The 16716-nt window shown below is 44.2% G+C and overlaps 1 protein-coding gene across 3 annotated transcripts in view; it reads right to left on the reverse strand.

Annotated features, from left to right (window-relative positions):
- COL28A1 (collagen type XXVIII alpha 1 chain) overlaps positions 1–11200 on the reverse strand; it is a 62773-nt gene extending 51573 nt beyond the window's left edge. The window contains exons 1-7 of one of the 3 annotated variants that reach the window (XM_077304787.1): positions 11084–11200; positions 9654–9822; positions 7185–7741; positions 5125–5145; positions 2981–3055; positions 1075–1128; positions 324–365 (exon numbers count right to left, since the gene is read on the reverse strand). In XM_077304787.1, the coding sequence (XP_077160902.1) occupies positions 324–365; positions 1075–1128; positions 2981–3055; positions 5125–5145; positions 7185–7741; positions 9654–9783 (879 nt within the window). In that variant the 5' untranslated portion in view covers positions 9784–9822; positions 11084–11200. Of the gene's footprint in view, positions 1–323; positions 366–1074; positions 1129–2980; positions 3056–5124; positions 5146–7184; positions 7742–9653; positions 9823–10765; positions 11025–11083 lie in introns of those variants that run through there. The other 2 variants (XM_077304786.1, XM_077304788.1) reach the window with 2 other exon arrangements.
- Between the last annotated feature and the right edge of the window lie 5516 nt (positions 11201–16716).

Here is a 16716-nt window from a genome sequence, read left to right on the forward strand (position 1 = left end):
GTCATTCAAAGGCTTCCAGGAACCCATGACTGTCTGATTTAACAAAAGTTAGTTGCTGCCTTTACAATGCCAATGTTAAGGTCTTCCAGTAATCCTTGATCAATGCAAATGAATATCATTAATATGTAAAATCAAGATTATGGCAGCCCAAAACGTTGTGACCCTCTTGATTGCAAAGCCCTGCTGGTGACATAAGAACACAGTGGCCAGTGGCATCAAGAGAAGAAGGGCAGTTCAAAAAGACAGAGAATATCTTTGGTGAGAATCCAAAAATATAACTCTGTGTGCTGTAAGCTAGTCCACAATAGTCAACTTCTTTGTACCTCAGAACCTTTTTCTCCAGAGTCACCTTTTACAGACTCGCCCTAGAAAGGAAGAATAAACCAATGAGAATTTGCATTTTATGTTATAAATACATGATTGTTTTTCTATTACATCTGCCCTCCTACAAAGCCCAACTTGGATTGTGATACTATGTACTGAGTTCCATCAGTGTGCATGGCTCTTTACAGAGGGCAAATGGCTTAGAAGCCAGTGTTTAGCATAACAGGGACACCCAAAGGAGAGAGGGGTCAACGTGTGTTCTCTCCAGTCACATATAATTGACGGTTTCCATAGCGAAGGAAGCAGATTTGGAGAAAATGAGACATATGGGATCATGTAGATGCTCTGGGAACAAGCTCTAGGCACAAGGGAGAAAGGGTGAGCCATTTGAGGGAAGAGGAGCCTTCAAACGGCTGAGGGGAGTGTTGGATCTTCCATTGGGAAAACAGGGTGGGAGGGGCAGCAAAGATAACACTGAGGACTGAAGCAGGTCCCAAGGCCTCTGAAAGAGATCCCAAATCCCAGAGCCTGCCTAGGTCTCCTGAAAAGCTCAGAGATTCTTAGGACAGCCTAATTCTCACAAGTCATTAGTTCAGCAGCAGCAGGCTGACCCATTTAATCAGCTGATGAACAGTTCTGTCTACCTTTACTGTCCCCCCAAAATACTACGCATTTTCATAGATTTCTGCTTGTACTAGAACACAGCATTTAAAAATCCTGTATTATTGGGGGGACCTTCTGTTCATTTACCTTTTCTCCTTTAGAGCCTCGTTCACCCTTCTGCCCTCTTTCACCATGGTATCCCTTGGATAAAACAAAGAGAGAGAAATCTTTGTAACAATAAGAATATATGGCCAATGTTTTGAAAGTACTTGGATGGCAGGAGTTATTAAATGATCACAGAAATAATAAGAGAAATCTTATTGTTTCTATCACAAATCTAATAGACTAGGTGGACATGTAGAGGAGATCAATTAGTAAATCCCACCCCCCTCCCAAAATAGCCCAAAATAGAATTCTCTAACTCTCAAGTAGGCTTATTCCCATCTTTCCTCCGATTGATACTCCAATTCACACATTATGGAGTCCACAGATTGGGTCCCAGGACTTCATCTTGCATGACCTATGTAGCACACACGGAGGTGCAGGTTTTCAATTCCTCATTGCCCACTGTCCAGTTCAGAAACTACATGTGGCACATGAGGAGGAGTGTCTTCAAACCCCCTTCCCCATTTTTCTACCTGCAACAGTCTTGGCAGTGTGCCACCTGTCCCATTGGAGAAACCCCAATGGATGTTCATCGTATTCTCCAAGAAGCCAAATAGCGTTTCCTCTCCTTTCACCCCCATTCCATGTCTGGTTAATGGTGCAAGGGGAATGTTGATGTTCCTTTTCATATATGCTACAGTCATGACCTGAATCAGGCACCACAGATTTTTTTCATGATAAACTGTAGTCTTACCTTGTATTCTCTATGTAAGTATGACTAGGCTCTGAAACGTATTTGTTTCTGATGAGCACATTGGGTAGAAATATTTTTTTCTTTCTCCTTCAGGTTAATTAACAAAAACCTATTTGTCTGAACTCTTGGGGAGTTCCTGTAGTATGCAGAGATCTTTATCTTCTCCGTGGGTAGCCCTAATAGATAGTGCTCATGAATAGCACAGATACCAATCACATTACTATAAGATACAACAATGCTCCTATTCAGCTTTCGTTGGATGACTTTGCTTCTACTTTTCTGGTAGAATAGTCTTCCACATATTTCCCTGTCTCCACTCCATTGTTGGGATCCAATGCTGCAGATCCTCAGCTATGTTGGAAACCAAGAGCTTCGTTCTTTCTTTCTTTCTGACATAGCAAACTGGCTTCAGAATATGGGGCCACACAGGCAAGATGACTTGAGGGGAGGGGAAGTACATACAGCAGGGTTAGTCAACCTGTGGTCCTCCAGATGCCCATGGACTACAATTCCCATGAGCCCCTGCCAGCTGGCAGGGGCTCATGGGAATTGTAGTCCATGGACATCTGGAGGACCACTGGTTGACTACCCCTGACATACAGGAGTCTAAATCACCTTCTTATAGCTTCAATGCTTTCCTAACTTTTCTGAGCACACTGCAAACCATTCCCTCCCCCCGACATACTTTGTGATTTTTAAAATTTAAAATAAACAATATATTCCACTTTAAGCTTTACCACAGAAAATGGATTCAAGTGGAGAGCCGTGTTGGTCTGAAGTCGCAGAACAAATTTAGAGTCCAGCGGCGCCTTTAAGACCAACACAGTTTTATTCAGACAGCTTTATTACGATTGAAGATCAGCATTCCGATATTTAGGAGCAGCATTTCAAGTAACCGGCTCATGGACATCATGCTCAACACAACTAGGCTCAAAGAATGTCTGCAGCAACCATAAGATTTTTTTTAACAAAAGGGGACTCACATATTACTTATGCCTTGAAAATATTCCAAGGAGAGGTTATTTATGACGCACACATTTGCATGTATAATGCCTATTCAAGGTGTGAGTTTTTGTGTACATGCAAACGTTGTTGGTCTTAAAGGTGCCACAGGAATCTCAATTTGTTCCACAGAAACTGGAGACAGTTTTATCTTAAGCAAAGATTTTGGAGGCCAAACAAAAATATACTTACAGCAGGTCCTGGGGGTCCTGGCTCTCCCTTCTGGCATTCACAGCGCTCCTGTTCGCAGCGATCCACCTCACAGCACTTTTGTTCATTAACAAGAACAACAGCCACAACAAAACAGCAACTGAGCTTCAGATCTCCAATGAGGGTCACAGTTTTAACACATTTAACAGTTTTCCAGTGCCATCATTAGCACAGTAAGTCCCTCTCTACTAGGTACTTTCAGATATGTCCAAAGCCATCCTAATCAGATCTCCTTAGATCTCAGCTAGTTGCCAGTGGTAAGTGCTGTCTTTGAAATCTGGGGTCTACTTTAGTGCAAAATGTTAGGCTTCAACCACACCCACTTGGAGCAGCAAGTCTTTCTGCTTGTGAATAGCTATAAAGCAATACAGTTTCAGATACCCCACCCCAACTAGAGAGAAGAATTTAAGGAAGAAACACAGGTGGGAAAGAGTTCAGCGCACAACCCTGCTTGCTTACTCATGCTACTCTATAAATTAACCTTCTGTCCACCGTTTATAGGAAATTGCAGGCTTCCCCATTTATGCTTCTGACCAAGAAGACACAAAAGCAAAACATGTGGCCTATGTACAGGTTACTCAATTGTTTCTTAAACAGAAATGCTTCTCCTTGTAGAGTTGGCCTTAAGTGATCTACTTTAGGGAAGGGAATCTTTTTGGCTCCCCTCTAGGTGGGGCATGGAAGCTCCCCTGGATAAAATGGCTCCTTTGGAGGGTGGACTCTATGGCATTATACCCTCCTTGAGATGACCCGCCCCCTCCCCAAGCCCCATCCTCCCCAGGCATCAGCTCCCAAATCTCTAGGATTACCATCTTCAGGCTGAGAAATTCCTGGAGATTATGGGAGTGGAGCCTGAGGAGGGTTGGGGTTGGGGTTCAGTGGGATATAATGCCACATAGTCTACCTTTCAAAGCAGCTATTTTTTGTCCAGGTAATCTGACCTCTGTCACCTTGAGATCAATTCTCATCTCAGGAGATCTCCAAATACCACCTAGAGTTTGGCAGCTCTATGAATCTTGCAACTGCACTTGGCCCTCTTACCCTCCTTTCTGTTTCCACTGCCTGTTCTTGTTGATCTTTTGCTACTCAAAGCATTTTACCCTTGTCAGGCTGTATCGCCCACTCATGTATCTGCTGGTGTTGTGATTCCAGGCTCAGGGCCAAACAACACAACACAATCAGACCTTTCACTGTGTTCTTTTGATCCTACAAAACAGCTGCAAGGGAAATAATTTCAGATTGGGGGGCACAGCGGTGGGCACCTTGAAACTTTGCAGGTTCTTGATTCTGTGTGTCTTCAATTTCAAGGATTTCTTCGAAGTATGTTTTTAATTTTGTGCCATGTTGTTAATATGCGCTTTTTAATGTTACACCCTTTTAAATCTGTAATCTATACTTTTTATCCAATGTACTAATTAATCTCTGCATCTTTTTATTCTTTGGATAGCTATACTTCGTATCCTTGCACCTAGTTTTGCATTGGATCTGTAAAGATAACAATGGTTTGGAGAAAAATTCAACGGACTTCATTTTCCCTCCCAGACCATTTTCTTGATCAAAGCTTCTTTTTGGGTCTGCAGTCAGCCCTGGTTGGGAAAGAAGACGGGCAAAGATAGGATGCCTATCTTCATACTGTACTGAGATTACTGGAGACCAGGAAGTGGTAGGTTCAGCTTGAGAACAGCGTGGTGGGGGAAGTCTTGGCCTTTCCCAGCCCAGCGCTACGACCTCAGTTCAAATCAGGGGCACCACAGCTGCTTTCAGAATCAAAAATACATCAAAAATCTTATAAGAGAGCTCCAACATGGTATGGCCTTTAAACAGCCATCTGCTGCCAAATGGGATGCCAATTGCCCATTGAACTTTTAGCTTTCTCGATTTTCCAAAGACTTCCACGCTGGCTCTGCAACTACTTTAGTTAGAGGGATAGAGATCAATTGCTATGCAAGAAGGCGGGAGGGATCATGTTGACAATTATATGTAAAAAAAATATCACATGATTTCATACATGGGAACATGCTTTCCCCCATACCAAACTTATTTTTGTACAGAAAATTTCTGAGCACCCAATAGAAAATCACAGCTTAATGGAATGCCACGGTACAGTCCAAACCTGATAAACTTACCTTCTGATTAAACAAAGTTTCCTGGAAAAAAGAAGAAATAAAAATATATATTTACTTGATATGCCACTTCATGTTAACACTCTTTTATATGGGATACGGGCTGGAATGAGGGTTGCCAACATCTTGGTGGGACCTGGAAATCTCCCAGAATCACACCTGATCTCCAAATCATAGAGATCCACTCCCCTGAAGGACATGGCTTTTCTGGAGAATGAACTTTATGGATTATATCCTAATGACATCTTTCCCTTCTGCGAACCCTGGCCTCCATAGGCTCTACCCCCAAATCTCCAGAAATTTCCCAACCTGGAGTTGGCAACCCTAACTAGAACAGGCAACAGTTTTAAAGCACTATTGCAGATACATTCATGCCATTCAAGTGTACCTTGCTTCTGTCCTATTCTCGTCTCTGGTCAAACATCTCTGGTCTTGCGGGTTTCTGAAACACTTTAAAGCCTGCAGCAACCCTATTTGCTGCATAGTACCTCTGACATGCCACAACTAATCTTCTTTTTTGGGGGGCGGACATATTTGCACTATTATTAGTTCTACTGCTACAAATGCTTTTGTTATACTAATGTTTGTGCAACTAGTCCAATATTACTTCACACCAAAGAACTCCTACAGTACAGTCATCTAGCTCTGAATGTAAACTAAATGATCAAGAAATAGGAAACACAACCTAACTAAGAGGAGATACATTAAACTTAAAAACCACCCCTCTAGGGGTACCTTTGACACCACTGCCAGCCTCAGGTTTGGAAATTGGCAGAAACATTCTAGTTCTGCCAGGATTTTGAATTCAATGTTAGTTTTCAGTACTTAGGACTTGTAATGGTTTGGAAACAGCTGGGAAAAACCATTTTGGAAAGCAGAGTACAAATTTAGCAAATACATGAAAACAAAGCTGAAGTCAGGAACAATAACTATTGACCCAGATTCCCAAATTCTGTATGAATACTAGACTGAATTTATTTATCTTGGGTTTTTTCATAATATTTCTCTTCCTTGAATTCTTCAGGTCCACTGAAGACTTGCTTCCATTTATTGACATGTTTGCCTCTATATACCATTATCACTTGTTGTACTCCGTTAGGAACTCTTTTGTTTTCTACAATTTCAGATGTATCTGGCTTCTGACCCAATCACGTCCTGTTTTTGATGTGGAAACATCTACTGGCGCGGTCCCTCAAATGGAAGTCTATGGACGTGACATCCGTAGTCCCGCCCCCAGGGACCGCACCAGTAGATGGAGAGCACGGGCAGCCTCAAAGAATGAGCGGCAGTGGCAGCTGACAAGGCTCAGAGCCCAGCCCTGTTTGCTCAGTTTTGAATCCCCACTTTGGCATGGAAGCCTCCTGGGAGACGTTGGGCTGTCATACATGCTCAGTCTAACCTATCTTGCTAGGGTGTTGTAAGGATAAAATGGAGCATAATGAAAGTTGTTTTGGGTTGCCACTAGGGAGAAAAGCAAAGTTTCTTTAACCATTAGTGGCTCTAATATTTTGGCATATCCACTATGGGAGGAGCAGTGTCCAGGACATGTCTGGGTGTCCAGACACCACTTCCAGCTGTATGGGCCAATCCAGGCATGCCCAGCAAGTCTGGGCACACCCGTATTGGGTCGGCCCCTAGAGCACCTGCCCCCAGAATCCGGCTGCGAGGCACGCTCACAGCCTCGCAGCCAGATGCTCCCTGGCTGCAGAGGAGAGCGATGCCACGGTGCCTTGCCCAGCCTGCTGCTCCAGCCACCTGCCAGCCCAGCTGGCTGCCGGGAACGCCGCCCACACTACAGCCCGGTAGGCCTTGGAGGACAACGGTCCCGCAGTGCCCTGTCCAGCCATGGGGGAGAGTGGTCCCGCAGCACCCAGCCTGCTGCTCTAGTCACCCACCAGCCCAGCTAGCTACTGGGAAACTCGCCCACACCACCAGTACCACAGTCAGGTAGGGCAACAGCACAGCCATTGTGGGCTCCCATTGCTAGCGCCTGTTGCATCCCTGGGTGCAACAGATTTTGGCCTAGTAAAGGAAATAAATAAACTACCCAAAATATCACTTACCAACCGGTCCCGGATTTTATCTGAAAGGTTGAACTCATCCAAGATCGGAACAGGCATCCCAGGAGAATCACCAGATATCAACCGCAGTTTGGCTCGATCAACAACATTAGAAAGGCCAACGGTAATGAAAGATATGCCAAGAGCTCTGGCATCATTCGAGATGCCCTGAATGCCAGGACTGTTTGGATGGTCAATGCCGTCAGTCATTAACAAAACCACTTTGATACTTTTTTCCCGTCCTTCTGTTTGGAAAAGGTGAGTAGCATTGGAAATAGCATAATAGGTGTAGGTGCCATGTCCAATAAAGGACATCCTAGAGAAGGTTTGCTTAAAGTTCGGGAGGCCTCTCCAGGATCGAAAGTGATGGTCAATAATGACTGAGCTGCTGAATTGCATGATTGCCAGCCGGATATCGTACCTTTGAACTCGAGTGGGCCTCAGGCGGAAAACTTTGTCACTTAAGAGGCTGACAAAATCTTTCTGGTTCTGAAAAAGGTCCCCTCTGGCACTTTCAGAAGTGTCCAGGATAAAGAGGATATCAATGAAGCACGTGGAATCTGTAGGAGGACAAGACATTACAGATGATCAAACCTGCTTGAATAAACAAATGAAAGGATCCAACAGAAGCAGATAAACAAGAGAACTAATTAACATTAGGATACAATGCTTAAGCAGGTCTACTTAATGGTACATGAGGGACAGTCTCCAATATGATGTAATTTAACTGGCGGAGCAAGCCACAACAAATTCCCTCATGGGTGTGTGCACAGATGTTGTCCTTAGCTGCTCATACCCAACTCTGCCTCAGTTCCTACCCCTCATGCATTCAATAAATCTCATACACCGCACAAGTCCAGAAGAATCTATAGAAGTCAGCTGTGTAATTCGCTTTAACTAATCAGAATCAAACCCAATAAGGTGAGGCTAGTGTTAACACAGCCAGATGCATGAATATAGCAATAATTGTTTCAGTTATTTTTCTAAAATTAAATGAGGGTTCATCGCAGCATCTTTATGCAGCAATAGGTTTCAGGGGAGATAACCCCTGGTTCATACATTCTGCTTGGTTTGATGTTAAAACAGCAGGGTTTATCCTACTACTCTGCTCAGAACAGTTGGCAGTATCCTAAGTAACTTTTCTTCCAGTCGTAGAGCTTCAAACTTTGCATAATGGAGTGGTAGAGTATAAGCCACTGTGGATCTAGCATTGCCAGGCTCCCCTCCCCCTAGCTACTGGTAGGGGATGGGGTCTAGAGTTGCCACATTCATGTTGGGAAACTCCTGAACATTTGGGGATTGAACCTGGGGAGGACAGGGTACATAGAGCCCATCCTCCAATGCACCCATTTTATCCAGGGGGACATCTCTGCAGTCTGGAGAAGAGATGTAATTCAGGGGATCTCCAGGGCCCACTTGGAGGATGGCATTCCATGAGGAATAAGTAAAGAAGAGCTTCTTCTGATGAAGGGCATTTTCCTGGGATGGAGGAAGATTCTTTATTTGGCCAAGTGGAGTGGCAGAGTACAGCCAAGGAAGCAGTGCCAAAATGGGTTTGGAACACTGCCCAGGGGGGAAGAATGGTTCCTGCCTTTTCTCCAACTGGTTTCCCCATGTTGAAACAATGTTGGTGGGAGTAATTTCCCTGTTTCTGCTGTACCATGTGGAGTATTCTGTGCACATGGAAGAGCAACAATGGGGGGGGGGGGACTCCTGCAAAACTGGGGTGGTATTCCAAGCTATTAGGGGGATCTCTTTTAATTTTTAAAAGCCATTCCCGCTGCAGTTGCATGGCTATGGTTACCCATCTCATTAAAAACCCAACCGTCTAGTTTGGGCCTGAGAATGCAAGGGAGAGCTTACATGAGCAGAGAGGTTTTGGAGCCGGTTGGTGCTAAAAAGAAATCTCCACTGCTGGATAATCATACATTGCCATACTGCTGCTCCTCTCATCATGCATACAAAGACAGGCAGGAAGCATAGTGTTCTGGCATGTGCATGACAAGCAGATTCTTCCAAAAGGAGCCAAAAAAAAAAGTCAGTCCTTGAGGTGGCTTATGATCTAGCAGATGGGGACCTGTCTGAAAGTCCCAACCCAGGAACTGAAGACCTAACAGATCAGTACCTCATTTCAACCCTACATAAACAGTACTATATTGTATCCTACATGTTGGACTGTCTAGCAATCTGGATGTCTTCCAACCATTATGGTCGTCTTTTATAGAGTTTTGAACAGCACATTCCATGCAAAATTTCTGTTCAGTTTCCTTATGTACAAAGAGATGCCCATTTAGGAGAGAATAATAAAGCTCCTTGTCGTCCAGTATTGATGGGAAACATGCAACCCCAGAGAATCCAGGACTTATTACCAGCGATACAAAATGCTTATATATTAGCTTTCCATTTCCGCAGAAATTATTCCACTAGGCTTGGAAACATTTCATACAGTGAATTCTAGGAAAACGGCTTTACCCTGAAGATTGTCTTGTCTTGCTAGCAGAGAACTTGGCCTTTGTCCCTTTCTTCTGGTTTGTCCATATGCGATGCAATTTGTAGCAATGGCCAAAACAAAAAGGGAAAAGACAAAATGTTTTTTCCACATAGTGACTGGGATCCAAAATCCAAAGATTGCTCACTGCTCCTGTTCATACAAAAAAAAAAGCTATTTTAATATACATACCAGCAAACCTGTATAAGCATGATACAAGTTAATGTAGGACAACTTTGTTAACTGGATTACTTAATTTTAACAGGTTTTTAATTAAAACATTAATACATGAAAGGTACAGATATTTCTTCAATGCAGTAGGTTTGCTGCTATGGTTCTGGCATCTATTAGAACATGTTTCAAAGATGGCATATTGATCACCATGTTATCTCTTGCACTTTAAACATACATAAATACTGCTTAGTTATATCTTTCTCTATATAAACTACTGTATTGGTAGCTGGCTCTGGCAGATGTACAAGACTGACTTGAGAATTTCTCTGCCTAAATCCAAACTACATTCTACTGAGATTACTTTTCTGGCACCCCTAATATAGAAAGACAACGTGGGTGTCCGTGTGAGAGTATCTTTAAACTGCATATTTCTGTACATAATAATGAGGATTCTCATGCATTTCTCTTAATGTTATATCACATATATATTAGAAATAAAATTAAATGTGACCACAACCATTTTTAATCAATTCTAGCAATGTATCTACAAAATTATCCATAAAATTATCCATAAAATTAGCCAAAAATGCTAATATTCCTGCTTGGCCCATTTATCACTTTCTGGATTACCAGGGATTTCTGAAACATACTTATTTCTAAAAATCATAGCAAATTTGTCCAAAAATTCTTGCTGCTTGAAGATCACATTACAACAAACAATTCCTGCTACTTATTAAACCACATTCCGATTTAAGTACTATTGCTAAACTCCACTCCAGACTTTGAAATAATTCATTCAATCTTTCTCCAAAGACAGAGGATCTGTGACACCCAAATTTTAAAAATATGACAGCTTTTAATTTCAGGTTCCATTTGCTTTTCTTTTACCAAGATAAACTATTTTGAAATTATGTTGTCTTACCGTATACAGCACAGCAACAATACACTGCAGAATAAATAAACTATGCACAAATATTAACTGGAAAATACATTTTTTTGTTAAAGGAGAGCATCTTTTAAAGAATTAATTTGTCTTGGTGTAGATCAGGGCACTTTGCATCTGGATCTTTCATGGTCCTTTAGTCATATTATATTAGTCCAAGTTAATGCAGAGTGGTTAGGCATTTGGCCAGGTCTAGAAGTCTGGGTGGGAGCATCAACTTTAAAGGAACAGCTGATCTGAGAGAGTTCTTTACAAACAACCAGCTCAATATAATGTAAATGAAAAAGCAATTCTTACCAAAGAATTCTGTTCATTTCTCTGACCTTCTCTGTTGTACTTCTATACCCCAGCATGATATTATTTTAAGATACTTCCTGTAGGACACAATCAAGAAACAAACATATAATAACTATATGACACTGGAAGACCAAAATTCACTTGTAAATATCAACAATCCTAAATGAATTTTGGGGATGGGTTGGATCCAATCAGTTTTTTCTGCTGGTGGAAAAGGGAGGAGGGGACCTCCCATTTTGACCAACAAAAGGATTCTGCTGGGGATCATGAGACCAGCATGCAGATTGGGGGCTGTAGATGGGAGAGGAATGAGGTGAGACTCAATGAAAAAACTGGATGGATCCAAACCAAAGTCCAAAAACAGATATGTCTTTCCCTTTTGGGGGACATACAATAAGGAATGTTGAAAATCACTGTTAGGTGAATATATCAGTTTGAGTGTTCAGTCATTCACCAGATTCTTAATGTCCACAGGTAAACAGCAAGATTTACCAAATTACAGAGTTTCACTTTAACAAAAACATGGTTAAATCCAATAGACTCAATAAACATCAGTGCTTATGTTAACATTATGTACTTGGATTTCCTAAAATGTTTTGACCAAGTCTTTCACTAGAGTATTCTGAGTGAACTTAACAGTTGTGGGATGAGAGGATGTACATTCGTCTACGCTAGGTTGGGAAATTCCTGAAGATTTGGAGTTGCAGCCCAAGGAGGGTGTAGTTTAGGAAGGGGAAGGACCTCAGTGGGATAAAAGTACAAAGCAACCATTTTTTCTAACAGAACTGATCTTTGTCATCAGATCAACTGCAATTAGGATTTCTAGCCCCACTTGGGCCTGAGACCCCCCCCCCCCAGGGTTTGGAGCCTCTCTCCCTGTTTTAGGGCTCTCAGAAATCGGGGGGGGGGCACTTACCAAGCATGGAGAGAGAAGCAGGAAATAAACGGGATGTGCTGACATGTCTCAGAAGTGATACAGGCAATTCAGTGACATTAGGGGGCAAAGATCTGTTTTTGAGCAAATGGTATACAGTTTTTGCTCAAAAGCCATAGCGTTGCCCCCTCAGCATCACTTCTGGGTGATGTCAGCACATCACCTTAATTTTCCCTACTCCCAAAATGCGCACCCCATTCCCCACCAGCAGCTAATGTCAATGCTGCCATTCTGGGAGATTGCCAGGCTCCACCTGTAGGCTACCAACCCTAAGGGGTAAGTAAGAGGATTTGTAACTGGTTTATTGACAGGAAGCAGAGAACAGGAGTAAATGGACAGTTCTTACAACTGAGAGAAGAAAACAGAGAGACCCCTCAGGTCTCTCTTCTTGGAATGCTGCAATTTAATTTGTTCATAAATAATTTGCAAATGAAAGTGAGCAGTGAAGTGAACAAGTTTTTGGATGATACTGAATTATTCAAGATGATGATGAAACCCAAAACAGATTATTGAGTGCTCCAAGAGGGTCTCTCCAAATTAGGTGAGCTGGCAACAGAACTTGAATGTAAGTGTAAAGTGAGACAGTTTGAGGCAACTGCCCTAACAACTTCACTTGGACTCTAATGGAATCTAAAAGAGATGTTGGACCAAAACTTGCTAAGGATCCCCACCACGAAAGTGAAATTGACCTTGATCAGGGACTTTTTGGCCTTGCCCCCAGCCTGGTGGAATACTATTCCAAGAGAGATTAGGGTTATTGTTATTATTATTACTAGCAAGAAAACCCATAGCAAGCAGGAATGCAATGAGCGCTAGGACCCAGGGGACACTGGCAGGTGCAGATCTATGTCTCTCTCTCTCCCTGCTTGTCTCAGTGTGCCAGCAGGAGGCATAGATAATCAGGGCTGGTTTGTAGGAGGGAAGGAGGGCTGGTGTGCAGTTTGGGACAGCTTTGTCTGTCTCTCGCTCCCGCCGCTGTAGCAGGGGCTGCTCTCTCTGTGTCTCTGTCAGCAGCTTGGAGCAGCTCTCTCTGTGTCTCTCTCAGCCTCCCTCGCAACTGGAGCGATAGAAGGGAATGAGGGCTCGTGTGCGGTCTGACAGGGCTCTGTGTGTGTGTCTCTCTCTCTGGTGTGTCTGAGAGGATCATGGCTAGTGTCCAGGGAGGGTGGGCGGGAGCTGTAGGGGCAGGGCCAATAGGGCCAATTGGCCCTATTCCAACTTGGACAGCCGGACACATTCCACACCCCAGGCCGTTTCACAAATATATAGAGGGACCATGGATAAGGATTAAAAATAGAAACAAAAGTCTTTGAAACCCAGCTGCTCCAAACTAGCATTTGAGACAGAATCACAATTAAATTAGACAACATGCTTCTGCTGCTCATGCTTCTGCTGTAGCGTCTTAAAGTAAAACTTGTGCATCTTGCTTCTAGGGAGATCATGGACTGCCAGCTAGACTACAGAAAGCCTAGCTGTTACAAGTACACCCCCTGAAGTAATCATGTAATCAATGCCATTAGAGCCAGATCTGCAGTTTATTGGCGAATGAAAAGTTTTGATGTCTAATTGCTAAGAATTGCTGCATTGAGACAGAAAATGGAATATCTTGACATAGATTGCCCACAGCATCTACTTGTGATTACAACCTAACCAACAGTGGCCTACAGTTCAGTCTCACTTTAGTGAGTATTGAGTTTCCTTGAGCTGTGTGGCTTTTCTGTGGTTGAATGCTCAGAATCATGTTGAATGCTGGTGGGTGTGGGGGTTTACTGACTGCATGCGAAGGACGAGGGCAATCATTATCTGGAGCCAGATGTGTGATGAATGCACTCTTTCAACACAGAAGGGGGCAATAGATATGGGAGTTGGATTTATCAAAATTGGCCAGTTTTTAGCAAAGGTGCTTGCTGCCTGTTTAACCTCAGCAGCACTCCAAGAGTTGATGCCACAAAGACCCCTATTTTCCCATCCTCTTCACTTATACTGTGCTATACCAGAAGTGAAGATTAAATCTGCCTCCTTCTCCAGGATGTTACAGGAGAACAAAACTGACCTGCCTTGCACAGTGGAAACATTGCTGGAAGTGAATGAACGTATGTCTATCCCAACTAACTCTGCCTGGTTATATGTGCCCCTACCTACCTTGCATAGGTGGCTGAAGCGGAGGGGTAATTATTATCTTCAACTTCTGCAGACTTCCACTACATACTGGCATTGACTGTATGCCCCCTATGGTAAGGACTAAGACTAGACAGGACAGTCTGCTTATTTGCTGGTGTCCCAGTTCCCCAGAGGGCAATCTTTCTGCATTTGCAGAGATGCTCCTGGATGTGCTGATGGTACCATGACTCATTGTTTTGGGTGTATTCAGCATTCATGCAGAGTGCTCCTTGTCAGTGCTGGCCCAAGACTTCTGTATCACCATTGACCTGAACCCTAGAAATTATTCTAAACACTAATTTTCGGCCATAAATTGTGTTAAACTGCCCTCTTTCTTGAAGGTTTGACAAAGATGGGGAATAGAAGTTTACCATTTACAGAGTTGGGCTCCACCTTGTGGGCCCCAGTGGTACCTCATCCTTGTCACAACTTTATGAACAAGTTAACTTTAAATTCTAAATGCTTGACAGCATTTCTTACACACCTCCATTCCAAACACACACCAGTCTCATTTTTGTCAGTCTGTTTATCAGCTGCTTAGAGTGGCAGTTACAGAAACAAGCTGCCTGCAAGACACACATTCTTCCCCATCCATTTAAGGAGATCCATGTATGTAACTAACAGTTGCTGGATCTGCAGGCATAAACGTGATACACTTCCAAAGGCATGTCGCATTGGTCACGGCTCAATGGTACAGCATCAGCTTGGCATGAAAGTCTTGGCTTCAATCCCCAGCATTTCCAGAAGATAGAATCAGAAAGCAGGGTATGTGATTTCTGACAGAGACCCCAGCAGGCAACTGTCAGTCTAAGTAGCCAGCACTGATCGTTATGGGCCACAGTAGTCAGTAGAAGGCGGCTTCATATGTCCACAGTGCAGTTGCCATCTCTTTACAATTGACTACTTTTTAGAAGATGGCCATTTCCATCCATACTCTGAATGTACATTACACATAGGCCGTGAGGGGTGGGGGTCTTAATTGCCAGGGACGCATGCAGAAGACTCTCTGTGATTATGGCCTTTTAAAACGCATGCAACTAATCATTCCTGGCAATTAACCCATCGCCACAAAGTAATCGTTGAGGCCATTTGGTTCTCTTGTATCTGAGGGAGAGGTCGTGCAGGCGAAAGCTCAAACCTGGCACAAAATCTTGTTGGTCTTGCAGGTGCCGTTTTATCCTGCTGCTTCAGACCAACACCCACCCGAGTCTATACGCGTGGGACTGCAGCCACCACCGTTGGACACACTAAAGCAGGGATAGTCAACCTGTGGTCCTCCAGATGTCCATGGACTACAATTCCCATGAGCCCCTGCCAGCAAATGCTGGCAGGGACTCATGGGAATTGTAGTCCATGGACATCTGGAAGACCACAGGTTGACTACCCCTGCGCTAAAGGGCTCAAATGGCAACACTGGGCGGCCTAGGCAGGGCCCCCTCCTCCCTCTCCGGGAGCCTGAGCGCCCATCCAGCCAACCCCCCCCCCTTCTCTCTCCCAAGGAAGCCGCGCGCCCGTCCCCGCGCGAGCCCTTCCCGCCGGAAGGATCGTTCTCTCACACCGGAAGTGGCGTCTTTCTTGGGGCTCTTCCTTCCCTGAAGGCGGAAGTGGACCTTTCCTTTGCGCCTCTCCCCCGCCCCCCCCCCGTTCCAGGAATCCCCGTGTCAGAGGGGTCGTGGGGGTGAGTCTTCCCCCTCGTGTCGTCCTCGTCGTTCTCCGCGGAGAGAAGGTGGGAGATGTCACTCGCCTCGCAAGTCCCTGTCGGAGGAGTCAGGCGGCGAGAGGCTGGCTGGAGGGCGGTCCATGACCGGGCGTCGAGGGCAGCTCCTGCCAGCCTGGCCAAGCCACAGGGTCAGCCGGTGCAGGCGCTGTAACCCAGGGGCGGGTCGTCCTGACGCCGTTTCTCTCGCAGGTGAGTCGGGGGCGAAGGGGAACAAGCGGCCGCTTCACTTGGGAAGGCACGACGGGTCGAATGGCAAGGTGCGCTGCTCAAGAAGTTGCATCAAAATAGTGCGGGGGCCACCCTGCGTGGATGCCTGCCAGGCAGCAAGTGCAGACCGAGCTGAGGTTATGCTTTGTGGGGCGGTTGCATTCGTCGCCTGGCCTAACCCGTGCGCAGTGAGAGAATTGCGAAGTGTCCAGCCGTACCAACTAGCCTGCAATGTGTTTGTAGACAATCACTTTTCTTTTTAAAGGGAGTATAGAAGACTTATTTAAGAGGATCTCTTAAAGTTCTTTATAAAGCTCTCAGGAGGCAGGAAGTACCTGAATCTGGATAAAAGGAATAAATTAGCAAACCAGCAAATGGTAGGAGCTAGCTTGTAAGAAATAGTCCACTTAAGCTCAAAGTCCCAAGTTACGGGAATTGAAAACCACCCCAAAAATCACTAGTGTCCTTATTATGTTTTGTGTTATTCAACTTAGCAAGTGCCAGCGTGTACATCCATATTTGTTGTGTAAAGTGCTTATTGGCCTTTTAAGATGAACATGGCAGTTATCTCTGGCATTTGGGACAGCTTTAGGTAAAGCACAGTGAGCCATC

This window comes from Paroedura picta, chromosome 11 (genome assembly GCF_049243985.1).
Source record: "Paroedura picta isolate Pp20150507F chromosome 11, Ppicta_v3.0, whole genome shotgun sequence".
NCBI classification, from domain to species: domain Eukaryota; kingdom Metazoa; phylum Chordata; class Lepidosauria; order Squamata; family Gekkonidae; genus Paroedura; species Paroedura picta.